The sequence below is a fragment of the Thermobia domestica genome, chromosome 12 (assembly GCF_964235325.1).
Source record: "Thermobia domestica chromosome 12, izTheDome1.hap1.1, whole genome shotgun sequence".
In the NCBI taxonomy this organism is placed as follows: Eukaryota; Metazoa; Arthropoda; class Insecta; order Zygentoma; family Lepismatidae; genus Thermobia; species Thermobia domestica.
This window is the reverse complement of record NC_137465.1, coordinates 45,313,603-45,328,889: the sequence shown is the minus strand read 5'-3', so window position 1 is coordinate 45,328,889 and position 15,287 is coordinate 45,313,603. Positions and strand designations below refer to the sequence as shown.

Genomic DNA, 15,287 nt, shown 5'->3' with positions numbered 1-15,287 from the left:
GCTCTCAAAGTCACTGAGATGAATAGTGACAATTCTGATGCTGTTCACGTCCCAATTCATCCCTTATCGGTATGGGGGATGAGGGTTGGAATGGTAAGAAGTTGACAAAGATTTTATAGAAAGATCAATGTTAAAGTCCAATTGAGGAGTTTGATGCTATAAGGGCGTAAGTCTGAAATATGCAGATGGAGGAAAACGATGTTGAAAATTTAAGTACTATTTTTTTTCTTACATAAAACAATGTAATATGCAGCATTTTATTCCGATATTGAATTGAAATGTTACCAGGAGGCTAAACAAGCATGGCAAAAGCCACAAATGTGTTTGATGCAAAAAGGGCGTAAACTCGCTTACGCCCTAATTACATCAAACTCCTCAAGTTATAGTTTTCGAGGTCGCTGATATGAATAGTGACACTCCAGATGTCTTTTAAATCCAAGTTCAAACCCATCGGTATGAGGTAAGGACTAAAGGTGAAAAAGGGTTGGCATGAAAAATAATTGAAAACGACCGATATTAGTGGCCAAGTCATGGTTTTCGAGATCGCTGAGATGAATAGTGACATTCCAGAGGCTTAAGTCCAAATTCATTATCCATGCCTATCCTAAAGGGTAAAGAGGTTCAAACACTTTTCCATACTTTCCGTGCGAAGAACGGATATTTAAGTTAATAAATAAATAAATAAATAACATCGTGTATTGCAGAAGCTAAGATTTGACCATTCCTTTTTCTTAAAATAATTGCCTACATACAGCCAACATGACCATTTTGCACTCGCGCGTAGTAAGGCTTATTATCCCAAAAGAGATTAGCGCTCAGGAATCTCAATAAGATTCACGCTAGCTCATACTCGCACTCGTGCTCACTTGAGCTCAGGCTCGCTATCCTCAATGAGGCTCGTGCTGGCTCGATCTCGGCCAATTTATGATACTTCATTGAGCTCGTGCTCCCTATGCTCATTGGGGCTCACGAAGGGGTTGGACTCAGGGTCTGGCACGCTAGCTACTTACAGGGCTCGTGCTCATTTATTAAGCTCGAACGCCAGGCTTGAGTGTTTGAACTAAGGATGGTCAAAATCGGTTTCTAGGAAAATCGAAACATTTCGGCTTTCTCTTAAACCGGTTCAGTTTTTTACTGAATAGTTCTGGGTTGTTTTACTGAAACCAGCGTGAATTTCGCCAAATCCGGTATCATTTCTTGTTCTAGTAGTATTCGTTTCAAAAAAAAAAACTAACGAAGGAAATATATGTGTTAGAAAATCAAACAGGTTTTAAAACCGAATCGATTTTGAGAAAACCGAAACCGTTTTTTACAGAAAACCGAATTGATTGAAAACTCGGTTTTTGAAAGTCTTCAGACCCGGTTTCAGTTTTACCGAGGATGAAAACTGAAACAAAAATTGATTTTTTTTTTTTTTTTTTTTAAATATCCACGAACAATTTGAACATCTCAGTCTGAACCTACGTAAATTTCCACAGTCGCCCTCGCTACAATAAACATTCATTTCTCCTTTTACAACCTCAATACGTAAATTTTCTCTTCTATGTAAATACACTATTAGAATTCTTTTCACCCCCTTTTCTCTCCTACAAAAGAAACAAAGAAAAGGGATGAAGAGAAACGACACAACATATATATTTACGCATTAATATGCATACTGAAAAATTGTGTCTATATGATCGCATATCATTTGGAAGATACTCAACTTTCACCCTTAGATCTTTTTTTTTCCCTAAAAGAGAACAAAAAGATTAGAAAGGAAAATTCAATTTCGTCGCCATCATGAAAAACGACACTATGGGCACGAGAAGTTGCACCAGCAGGAGTTATATAATACGCAGTAGCTCATAATAAACCTCTGCCATGCAATAAGACTAGTTACACTTTATATGGAATTCATGGTTAACAGGGTTTGGGACACACAAGGGAAAGGAAGATGCTTCACTCGCATAGGCCAGAAAGCAACCTTGCAATGGTCGCAGTAGCTTATGGCCATTCCACTCATATATACATATCATTATGCACAAAGCCCAACACAGAGAGAGGGAGAGAGATAGAGTGAAAGAGAGAGAGAGAGAGAAATGAATAAATAATGATGGGATAATACATTACAGAAAAAAGGAGTAGCAATGATACCAAGGAAAGCAAAGGAAATACAAAGAAAAGATAGTAGATCTATAGAAGCTGGAGGACCATCTGAAAAGAAGCCCACGGGAATGGTGAATTACATCGTAAAAATCTGGGAAGCGGGGTTCATATTCTATGAGGGCTGCTATTTTGAGGGAAGTTTACGACCTCGTTCCGCAGCTCATATAACGGGCCAGCCATGTTTCCACGTCATAACTCAAAACGGCGGAAAACGCCGAGAGACGTGTAAAGACAAAGATGCATAACTCTAGTCAGATGAGAGACTCCTATATGTTACGGTACAAGAGAAGAGGCATCGTTCTGTGAACGCTCACTAAGGACACCAATGATGAGCACCAATGCAAAAACAGAAAAAAAAGGTCAATATTACACAGTACATTAGATCGGCGCTTTTACGCTCCATATATTTACACGGATTTTCTTTCATTTGCGTTACAGAACAACACCCGCCGACATCATATATTACTTTGCTTTCAGTTAAAAAAAAATATTTGTTTGTATGTATTTACACACACATCAGAAAACACACAGAAAATAATAAATTTGTATGTTTGTATAATAAAACTCACACACCGTATTAAAAAAAAAATTAAAGGCTCTAAAACTATTAGAAAAACATGGAATGTATAGACAACATAAGTTTATGTAGTATATAGTTATGCTTTAGTATTCGGCTTTTCTTTTAATGAATAAAAAAAAGATTTTTTCCTTTTATTTAATCTATTCGGTCCAAAACTTTAATTTATCCACTGCATGTTCTTTACAAATAATAGGAATAATAATAATAATAATAATAATAATAATAATAATAATAATAATAATAATAATAATAATAATAATAATAATAATAATAATTTCCTTGGAATACGTAGTGCATTAGAACTTTCTCGTGGCTAAAGCATGAGCGTCAATTCAGATTATGTTTCAGGGGGGGGGAGCAAGATTCTTCCCCGATATAGTAAAATTTCCTCGTTTCACGTTAGTATATTACTATACTATTGATGCTGTGCACTGTTGAACCGAGTGATTCTCCCTCTCACTAATTTCCCTCTCACCCTAACTATGCGAGTAACTCTAATTTCCGATGAAACATATACTATGTTCTACAAAAAGCTATACCGTTTTAAATAATTTTTAATGAAAATATTTTACTAAAAAAATACTTTTTCAAAAAAATCTTAACTCACTTCAACAAAAGCGCTTTAAAAAGCAGAAAATAGTAAAAGCACTATAACAAGCAGAAAATAGTAAAAGCTCAAGCAGAAAATAATTTAAAAAAGGTCTAAAAAGGAGAAAATAATAAAAGTTCCAAATGGCAGAAAGTAATAAAAGTGCTAAAAAGCAGAAAATAATAATAATCTAGTGCTTAAAACTAGAAAATAATTCATCATTATTATCTATTATTATCTATTATCTTTTTTTAAAAAATCAATTTAAAGAAAGAAAGGGAAAATCAAGAATCAATGCAAACCGATTGTAAGGAAATAAAACATCATTTCCTACGAATAGAACCACCAAATCAAAGGTCTGTTGGGCTGCTCTGTTCTAACGACTGATTCGTGGTTTTTGAGTTGTTACAGTTATCTTAAACAACAACCATCATTTAGTGAAAAGACAATATACAACTGGATTTCATTTCACGAAACTACCATTTACAATTAAAGTAAAAACTAAATGAAATTTCTGGTTTGACGTTCCACGTTTATGAATTTTAAGCTAAAAAAAAATGATACTAATGATTCATGCAAATGAATGATTTATGAAATACTCGGTGGAGTGATAATGTGGAAGAACCTCCAGTAAATACTTTTATTTTTTTACCAAAGCTGACTTGACCTAGAATTTAACCGGAGACATCTGTCTCTTATTATACGTATGCAAAACTTCATTAAATCACACGCTTCGTGAACTAAGCAACTAAAATAACGTTTTATGCGAAAGAATGGGCTGAACAAAGTATTTATATCGCATTTATATAATCTTTAAAATTCAAACAAGAGAGGTTTATTTTTACGTTACAGTGTTTGAAATCTGAGACTTGGGTGAACTAGCGTTGCTCACAAAATTTCTAATCTTGTCTTGAAACCGAGATAAAAATTTTAATGTTTTTCGTCTCATCTCGAATTAAAAAAAAAAATCTTCAACAAAAATTATCCGATTATTTTATTTCAGAATTGCTCCATATTGCTAAAAAAAAAAAAAAAAAAAAGTTCCTCGTAAAATTTTCTGGTTGCTAGCCAACGTCAGCCAATTAGTTTTCCAAAAAAAAAAAAAAAAAAAAAAAAAAAAAAAAAAATTTTAAACAAATATTTCTTGAACATATTTAAGAAAATGTGATCATTTATCCATATTTCGGGTCTTCTGGATCTATTATAATCTGTTTTGTAAACATGTGAAAAGATGGCAGCACGAGAGACGCCTCATTGATAGCTTTGCCTCCCAAACAAGAGTTGAGACTGTTTTGTCTCGAGAAGGTATCCTGAACATGATATCTAGTATCGGAAAGTGTATACATCTGTTTCTATTGGAAGAACTTTTGTCCTGTCTCGAAAAGGTTTCGTGAAAATTCCATCTTATCTCGGAAAGCATATCTGTTTTTACTGGAAGAAGTTTGTCCCGAAAGGGTTTTTGTGAAAGTGATACCTCATCTCTGAAAGTGTATTTGTTTCTATTGGAAAGATTTTGTCTTGTCTCGAAAAGGTTTCGGTAAAGTGACATCTCGTTTCGGAAAACATATGTGTTTCCATAGGAAGAACGTTGTTTATCTCGAAAAGGTTTCGTGACAATCCATCTCGTCTCAGAAACCATATGTTTTCATTGGAAGAACTTTTTCCCAAAAAGGTTTCGTGAAAGTGACATCTCGTCTCGGAAAGCATATCTATTTTCATTGGAAGAACTTTGTTTATCTCGAAAAGGTTTCGTGAAAGCCATATCTCGTCTCGGAAAGCGTATCTGTTTTTATTGGAAGAACCTTGTCCCGAAACGATTTCATGAAAGTAATGTCTCGGAAAGTATATCTGTTTCTACTGGAAGAACTTTGTCTTGTTTCGAAAAGGTTTCGTGAAAGTGACATCTCGTCTCGGAAACCATATGTTTTCATTGGAAGAACTTTGTCCCAAAAAGGTTCCGTGAAAGTGACATCTCGTCTCGGAAAGCATATCTATTTTCATTGGAAGAACTTTGTCCCGAAAAGGAGTGAAAGTGATATCTCGTCTCGAAAAGTGTATCTGTTTGTTATGGAAAATATCTGTCTCGTCTCCTATGTAGTCACGAAATTTCAAGTCTCTTCTCGTCTCATGGGAAAACCTACACCTTGGCGAAACTGAAAAGCTATTTAAGACTGACTCTTGATGGAAGACTTCTGAAAAAGAAAGATAAATATTGTAGAGAACTTGGTCGCATGGTAACTCGAAAACATCTAAAAACGAAACTTACGAAGGAAATTTTCTGTTCATATTCCATGCAAAGCTAGAGAAACACATATGATAACTTTGGTGGTTAGGAGATATTTGTTTATAGTCATCCTGTAACATTTTATATATATTCTATGTATGTATGTATGTATGTATATGATTATATCGGTGCCATTTGCATGTTCAGTTGATTGAGTTTAGAGAGTTTCGCTTATCCAATCGGCATATCCAGTTGAGTTGCCTTGTTAGGTCTAATCAGCCGTTGTGAGATCGGGATCGGGGGGGTTCCACTGGCTGCACCTCCCCATACAGTATACAGGCAGATCGCTTAGTCATGCGTTCAAAAATCCTTTATACACACACACATACGTACGTGATATCAGTGGGTGCCGAAATGTTCAAATAACGTATCTATGGTCATTTGCTTTCCTATATATATATATACAGACTAAAAACCGCATGAAAGTTACATTTTTTTTTTTGGCCGTACATTTTACCCTTTGTCCTTTCACTCATTTGGCAAAATTTGAATTTATTTGCATGTTTTTGTCTCTGGATGTTTTTTCTAATTGAAAAAAAATAATGTTTTAGCATTAATCTGTACGTGAATTCATGTTTTGAATAAGGAATTGCACAAAAAGGAAAGAAAAAAAAAAAGTTGATAACCTATATATTCAAAATGAATGCTGGAATGAATGTTGATTATTTTCGAAGTGTCAATCTATGTTTGTCCCTGAATGCTAATACGTATATAAAATATTGTTCATCTATTTGAATATTTTAGGACTTTTAAATGAAACGTCTATATGTTCGTTTAAAGGTAGATCAGATTACAACTCTGTAGATGTGCGTAAGGGAGAGGGAATGTGACTGAAAGTATTGTTTCAACAAAAATCGAACTCAGGTATTCTTTACCAAATGCAAGGACGCAAACCATTTTGCCACGAGGGTAGCTCCTAATATTCTTTCCCTCATTATTATTAAATTTGTCATCACATGTCTAATAATAAGTCGAAATATACTGTAAGTATAATCGTTTTTTTTTTAAGTATTTGAAATAGTAATGTTAAGAACTTTAGCGATTTAAGGTTACATTAATAATACCCAGCCTTCAAAGATTCATCAGCGTAAGAAAACATTCATTACAAAAGAAAGAAAAAAAAACTTCAGAGTGTAAATTCCAAGTATAATAAATTAACCTTGTTGCAAATATGGCGCTCGTTGCAGAAGCTGAAGAGAAAATGAACAAGATGTTAGAAAACTTGAGGAAGAGCTGTGAAGAATATGGGATGAAAATATGTGTTAGAACACAAAAGTCATGATGATTAGAACTAAGCGGTCGTTGTGCAATATAAAAGTAGGAAGGGAGAAAATAGAACAGCTGACTAGTTTTCGATACCTGGGTAGTATTACTAGTAATGATATGAAGTGTGAACGTGAAATACAAGCAAGGATAGGAATGCCGAAAGAAGCCTTTAGCAGGAAGAAAATACTATTTTGTGGAACTTCGAATAAAGAGTTGAGAAAAAGACTCATAAAATGTTTCGTATGAGTATTGTGCTGTATGGGTCAGAAAGATGGACATTACTGCGGAGCATGGAAGCTTCTCAGTTGCAGCAAATGATCTGTCAATAATGGCAGAATACCTATGATGATGATGATGATGATAAATTAACCTAATACTCCAAAGTGAGAAGATTCATCCGTATTTGAAAATAATCATGCTAGCGAAAATTTTTACTATAAATAAACAAACTTAGTATTTTGAAGACTCGTTGAATTGAGCATGATCATGATTACAAAAACTTCATTGTATTAAGATAAATACCAATAATAATAATAATAATAAAAGAACAAAGCCTGTCGAAGACTCGTTTGCATATATAAATAGTCATGATAACCAGGAACTTTACTGTATGAATTGTAAGTAAATCATTCTATTGCTTCGAAGATTCGTTCATATAATCGTGAGAACCCAATTAATAAGCAATTACCGCTTAACTCTTCCGTATAAAATTAGTTATGTTGGTATCACGTAAAATATACAGTATATTGATCTGAAGATAGTTCGCCTGAGTACCAATGAAAAAAAAAGAAAGAAAAAAGCAGCCCACTGAACATAGGACGGGGATGCTATTCATTAACCTTCTTCCCCAATTTGCGAATCGTTTTGTGTAAATTGTATAAGAACATAGTGGAGTAGGATTTTTTTTTCTTCTGTTCATTGAAAGCAACCGGGCTCACACAGTGGAGGCATCTCTTCTTTTTATACCCCTTTAGATTTTACCCTTTATATGCTTGAAAAACCATCAACAATATAATATTGTTTCAAAAGTTCTTTTTTTTCTCCATCACATGTCGTACGTATCGCTTGAGGTGATGATGTACTTTAGGAGGGTTGAGGAACAAACACATCACCTATGCATATTCCTCATTGTTTGCACTCCCTTCTCGTAGTGAAAATACACTTTTGTCTCCCATTTATCAATCTCATTAAAGGCGATGGGAATGTGGATGGAAGTCTCCGTCAATATAAAATCAGGGACGGATTTTCCAAACGGAACAATGAATGCTGACACAAACACCCTTTAAAGATGAGATTACACGGCGTGAAAAAACTATTCCAGCTCCCTCGCCTTCTTTCGTTATTATGATGAAATACCTTCAAGCAGTGTCATTTTCTTCGTTAAAAAGAACATACGCTTCTAGGGGAGTTTGAGGGAACTTCTAGAGACGAGGTTCTGTACGTACGCAGTTGGTTTCTTCTTCTTCTTCTTTGTCATTTCCACACGCTAATAAGTTTTACCACAAAGACTTACGAATAGAGTAGAAGAAAGGAATAGGAGAGAGGAGAGATGAATGAAGTTGAAAGATGCGTTAAAAATAAACGCAGTGGGAAAGAGCAAAGGCAAAAATTGATGAGAAGATTCTTGTTAGTTTGTCCGTAAGCAGTATAACTTTATATATATATATATACACAGAATTTTAAATCATTCCTGTTGGAATACGGGTGAAAGAAACAGTACAAAATCTTGTTGGGAAATTTTCTTCGTTACTTAGTTATGCAAGTAGATTTTAAAAATTCATTCCGCATCGGAAAGGCTAAATTAGTGATAATAATTCAGATTAAAAGATGGATTTTCTGGGCGGGTATTTCATTTCCTTAATATGCATAGCCCGTCTGATTACACCAAGACTTCGTCTTGTTCTCCGGATGTTTTATAGTTGGTTGAAATTACGTCGCTTTGTATCTTTTCGCGTTCCCTGTTAAATGGCCTTTCTTTCAAAATGCAAGGGTAAAGTAATATATATATATATATATATATATATATATATATATATATATATATATATATATATATATATATATATATATATATATATATATATATATATATACTGTGTTAAATTATTTCTGATTTTCTTTTCCTAAACGCCTTCGTGTCAATAACAGAAATGCTGGTCTTATGAAGAGTAGGGATTCTTTATTTTGATTCTAAGTTTTGGAATGGATTTTTTTTAAGACTAGAGGAATATAAAGCCGTTTTTTAAAGGGGATACAACAAGTTTTCTTTCCTCTCTTTGTCATTCAGTTATCAGCTTTGCTTTCCTATAGTACTATAGTAGTTGCGATAAATAACAGACACGTGACAGTGTTAGGTTCGATTCGAAGCTTCTCGCTACATTGATTAGTTTTCAAACTGGTATTGCCTTGTTTATCTTCAATGGTGGGTTGTAAATTTCATCATATCATACGTATGTTGATTTGACTGATCTGTATTTTATGTCCTTTGTTATCAGCAAGATTATATAGGACGAGACTAAAGGGAATTCAATGCGTTTACGATGCTCTCCCACCGGAAATCGAACACGGAGCCTCGCTATATTGTCAATTTTCTTGTTTTCATATCATACTAGATTCCATGCCTGCTCCTTTTCCTCTCCATGTGTTTTACTCAGAAGGGGACAATCTTGTGAAGTCACATGATTATAGCGTTGGAAATCACTGCTTCTTTAATATCTGAATTTGAGTCACGCATACTTTAGAAGGAATTAACATCGTATAACTGTTAAGTATTTAATGTTAATCAGGAATAATTAAGATGCAGGCATGTACGCAGAAATTTATTTTGGGAGAGGGCTAAAGCTTTTGATGGAGGTTTAAATTTACTGAGAAAGAATATATTAAAATTTGTATAATCACCCCGAAAATTACACTAAATTTACAGAAAAGTCGGAATTTCGGGAAGGGGGTCCGGACCCCCAAGACCCATTCCCCTGCGTACGTCCCTGTCAAGAGATAAGCTTTCTGTTACATACCAATAATAAAACAAGAAGGTACTTACTGTCGAGCCATATAGAATCGTATTTAATGGTTCTCTTGAACGAATACTCCTTCCGTCCTGTTGTTAAGTTGTGTAGGTCAGCTCGAAATATCACGGTATCTGCTTTGGTGAATTCGGCGTTTGTTCCACTGTACAGTCCAGGAAGATCCCCAGGGTTGCCCTTCTCTACCCAGACAGCGGTAGAATTATCGTTAGGGTCGTATGGACACCTGGCAATCCCCATGCCTACTCCAGCTACGTACTCGTGTCTTGCTAAGTGCGTTAAGTTAGACTGAAAGAAAGAATAACGATACATTTAGTAGTAATAACTATAAATATTAATTATCGAAACTCATAAAGTGAAATAAAATGAAATATTGTATTTAGCTTAATGAACTTATGCTCTGTAAGTTAAAAGGGAATGATGATAAATGCAGATTAATGATGAAAAATTGGTGGAATACGAGAGGGGAGGAAATTAGAAAATTCCGAGAAAAACTCCTATGTTGGCATTGTAGCTGTGCCTAGTAGAAATCTACAGCCGTTTCTATAACCATAACACAAAATATCAAGTGTTTATTAAACTATGTGTAAGAATTTGCATGTTTTAAACTTTATTTTGTAAAGTTCAATTTTTAACTTTTTTTTCTTTTCCTTTTTCTTAAGTCGTAAAAGTTTCAGAATTGAAATACAGTACTATCTCGTGTATGCGCCAGACTTATTTAAAAACCATCAAATTTCAAGAACGTGGCTTATACATGCGAATGATAAGTAATACTGTAATACGTATATCCGCAACATTGAAGTAGTCACTTGGTACCAGTACTTTGTGGACTACCGGAAGTAACCCTGCTATATTAAACAAAAAAGTAAATATAACACGTGCAAACGAATTTATATTAGTAAGTTTACAAAGTTTCAATGATACAAGTTTCTCCAACGTAAACAAACGTGAATACATACTAACGATAAGACAGCTTTATACGCAATTTATTTCGCTTTCTTAGAGACTAGTGACATGGTAACGCTGTGGAATATCGCTGTCTAATGTCAGCGAAAAGAATCGTATAACTGTTTGCATACTCACGTTTGCTCTGTCTTAAAGCCCCCGTCTCCCCTCTTAATCCACAGTCGAACATATTCGTCCAACCCACTGGGTCGGAGTAGCTCGCCCAACATACTCGACAGTGGATGGACTCGCCTTCAACATGCATGACTGGTTTGTTGGGTTGAACGATCGGCTCGATAGCTATCTTCAATTCGAACCTAACACCGAACATTTTGGAATGTGGATGGTAAACTGCCGAGCGGCTACATGGAGACGGCCTCAGTCTGTCTCGTTTTCAGTTGTATGGTGTACTGAATCTATTGCGGGTTTAGCAGAGCAAAATGTTGTTTAATGACAACAAAGAACTCTGGAGGGAATTTATTGAATTCTATTGAGAGAAGCGTGCGTTGTAGGATCTCTCTCTCTCTCTCTCTCTCTCTTCTCCAAAAGGCTAAGCCTTGTGTCTGCAGCCATAGCTTCCTTTCGACAGCAGCCTTTACCATCTCCATGTGGGAAGCAACCCCATCTCACTCTTCATATATTTTTCAGGAGTTTGCCTTCGAAAATGTTTTGGAGAAGAGCATCTTTTCTGAGTTAGTGTCCAATTAGCTTTATTTTGTGTACTTTTATTACTTCAAGTAGTAATCTTCCCTCACCTACTTCTCGTAGTATCATCTTCCTGTCAATCAAACTAGTTCTTGCAATCTACATCCGAAACTACATTTCCGCTACCTCGAGTCGAGTTTTCTCCTGCTTTCTTAATGTCCAGATCTCTCATGCCCATAAGTCGACATACCGCAAAAAGGCTTTTAGAAATTTCTTTAGCGTCGATGATAATGTACTTGATCACAAAAATGCTCTTTTTTATTTCTTATTTTTCTGACATCGGTTTTTTTTCTATATATCTACCGAGATGGCAAAATTCACCCACTTCTTCCAGTTGATCTTTGCCTATGTTTATGTTAATCCTTCCTTCGTCCTCTTTCTTGTCTATAACCATGATTTTGGTCTTCTAGGTATTTGTGGGGCCAAGGTGACTCAGTGGTAAAGCGTTCACCTCTGGTGCTTGGGGTCCCGGGTTCGATCCCACCCCCCACCAAGTGAACTTTGTGGTGGACAAACACCGTGTGCGTGGGTTTCCTCGGAGTTCTCCCATTTCCTCCCACTTCCTTCATTCCACCATTTCATCCATTACTGATCATCATCCTTTAGCCTAACTGGCATAAGCGAGGGACGTAAAACTCAAAGATTTCATTTCTAGGTATTTGTTTTTAGCCTGAGATCCGTTATTTCGTGGTTTAATATCCTGGATATTTTATTTAGACAATTTTCCGAGTTTGCCACTATAGCAATATCATTAACAAATCTGATGCAGTGATTATATGCACATGTCGTTATTTGGATTCCTTTCGTCCTTTCTTTCATTTTGATCATTGCTTCCTCAATGAAGATATTAAATAAGTAAAGCGACAGAGGACATCCTTGTCTAATATATCTTTTAAATTTTGCTTCTTTCTTTCTGTAATCAATAACCAATTCAGTACTTTGATTTTTGTATATATATTCAAAATTATTTGTCTGTGCTTCCAGTCAAACTCAACTTTCTGCATTGCCTTGAACAATTACTTCCAATTTACCATATCAAACACTTTTACATTTTCTTCCCAATTTTCTGAACAAAATTTGACGTAGTGCCAGTATTGCTTCCCTCGTACCTTTCTCTGATCTGTGAAATACAAAAGCTACAGTAATAAAGACATACACAAAGAAGGTTACGTGGCGTTAGTTGGAAAACGAAAATAATTGTTTTCTTATTGTGACGAAAAGTTTGCAAAACCAAAAAAAGAATTGCTTATGACTTGCCTTCAAAGGGAATTCAAACAAGCCGAGATGAACCAAATTCAGAAGATACCGGCGTGTAAAGTTGTGAAACAGCCTGTGTTGTCGAGTCGAGCTTGTCCCTGGCCGAGCTCAGCCACGGAATATAGTAATTTTTAATCCTTAGAGCATGAGCTGCTTATCCACCAAATTTGGTTTAGATCTGGTCAGTAATTACCGAGGAATTAAGCACCACACACAAATCGAGCCGAGCCAAGCCTGTCCCTGACCGAGCTCGGCGACCAAATATAGCGAGCATTATTTCTTAAACGATGCTCTTCTCTATTTGTCCACCAAATTCCGTTCAGATCCGGCTAATGGGTGTACCGGGAAATAAAGTGCCACATACAAAGCGAACCAAGTCTATCCTAGCCTAACCGAATCTGCTCCTAACCAAGCCCGACTATGGAATATAGCGACTTTCATTCCTTTGACCGACTATTTACTCACCGGTCGGTAGTTGGCGAGAGATAAAGTATGTGTGTGTTGATATATACAGAGGATGTAACTTAATAATGTAATAAGCATCGGGAGGAGATTCCTGACACCGAGATAAGTTAAAAAAAAAAAAGATAATATGAACATATGCATAGCATATTGGGCATTTTGGCACAGTTAGCGTGGGCCGAAACATTCGTCGGGCACACTACAGGAGATGTTTAGTGTCCAGTTAGAAGATACCTGGGTCATGACGAACAGTTGCACAGGCGTTATGGATACGCTGTTCCAAGTCATTGACAGGAGTAGCATACACCATTTTTCATGTGTCCCACAGATAAAAATCCAGTAGATTCATGTCCAGAGACCGAGTAGGCCAATGCACTGGAACGCCACGCCCAAGGCAGCGTCTTGGGAAATTATTGTTGAAAAACCGGCAGACACTCACAGGGATTATATAGTAAAATGTGCATATACACAATTATAATGTACATATATTATCAGAAACGGAACAAACTTTGAAACAACTGCTTCTAGTAAAACTTGATTTAATAGTTAATAAGAAGTACGTTGGAATACGGATCTTTAATATGGAAAACTTTCGCCTTCTCCCTCTTTATCTATTTATAATTTTTATATGTGAATTTATATTTTTTTATGTGAAAGATTAAAACAATGAGATGTAAGACTAGTGGCTGATCTATTGTTGCCCATGAGATTCGTGAATGTTTTTGTCTCGTCTCGTCTCGAATTTAAAAAGGTATTTCTCGTCTCATTGGTAACATTACAGGCAGTGGCATATTTACGATTTTGTTTCGGAGGGGGCTTTGCTAACATTTGGGGGGGGGATTTGCCTGAAAATGTGAAAATTCAGCAAGATATTTCATATACTTTACTCTAGTAAGTAAGATTTCGGGGGGGCTAAAGCCCGGAAGTCCCCCCTTAATACGCCACTGATTACAGGTATACAGAATCGTAGGACGTTAAATTGAAAATAATTTCATTTGTTTGTGTATAAATATATAATGTATATTTTTGGACCAATTAATGAATCACTTCGAAGTTATACAAGAAATATGCTATATTTTTCATTTTTTATTAAAAAACTCAAACTTTAGTTTTTGAGACGTGTTGTAAAATTTCGAATAATAGTTTCTTTGAATATTCTAACGAAACCCGTTATCCGAATATTTTTTGAATAATGAAAACAAATATTCGAATAACAAGAGAAAAAAATATTTGAATGGCGAATCCAAAACGCTTCGTTAAGTGAATTTTTCTATGACTGTGGAGGTAGTAATTCTACCGCGCCTATTGCGTACTCCCTGTAACAACTATAAAAGGCATTTCGAAATGCCTGTTGCTTCCAGTAGCACAAGCTTTGTGCAGATTGTTTCTCCTTTCTTTATCAATAAACGGACTTCGACATATGGATGGATTTTGCTGGGAAGCAAATACAATCCTTGTAGGCTGTAGTGTATCGACAAAACTTCCAAGAATATACTGGAGCTAAATCGCTACGGTTTTCTTTCTTTTTCTCTCCGTTTCTTCTTTCGCTTGGATAGCGGAAAACGTGAGTAGAATTCTCTGAGAAACAGCATCGAACTCATAGTTGCAATCTCATTATTTTTTTAAAAAACTAATAATTTTTCGATTTTGAGCTAATAAATTGTTTTCCTACATCCTAACTATACATAAAATTACATGAACTGATATAAAATAACGGGTACTTCCGGTTGACGTGGAAAGTTGAAATTTAGCATGATTGCAGCTTTCTGAGATTAACCCACAGAAAAATATTTTTAATTCTAGGGGTCTAAAGAGGGATGGATCTATTATCTCATGTTTTAGCTACTTGGAATTGGAATAAAAACTTGAAATTCGGTATGTTTGTACGTTTTCATTAGCATTACCTAATTAAACCACTAAAAATAAAAATTTCCAACTGCAGAGTGGTTTTATGGGGAACTGAAAAATCTTCCCCATGTAATTTATATGGGACATCTTTTACACCCCAAAATTATTGGGCACTTTTTG

The 15,287-nt window shown here is 35.5% G+C and overlaps 1 protein-coding gene across 1 annotated transcript in view; it reads right to left on the bottom strand.

The window, feature by feature from the left end:
- The window catches only part of Sema2a (Semaphorin 2a), a 799,786-nt gene that overhangs the window by 68,481 nt on the left and 716,018 nt on the right, over positions 1-15,287 (bottom strand). Inside the window, exon 6 of the mRNA XM_081733673.1 lies at positions 9,908-10,178. Coding sequence (XP_081589799.1) covers positions 9,908-10,178 — 271 coding nt within the window. The remainder of the gene's footprint in view (positions 1-9,907; positions 10,179-15,287) is intronic.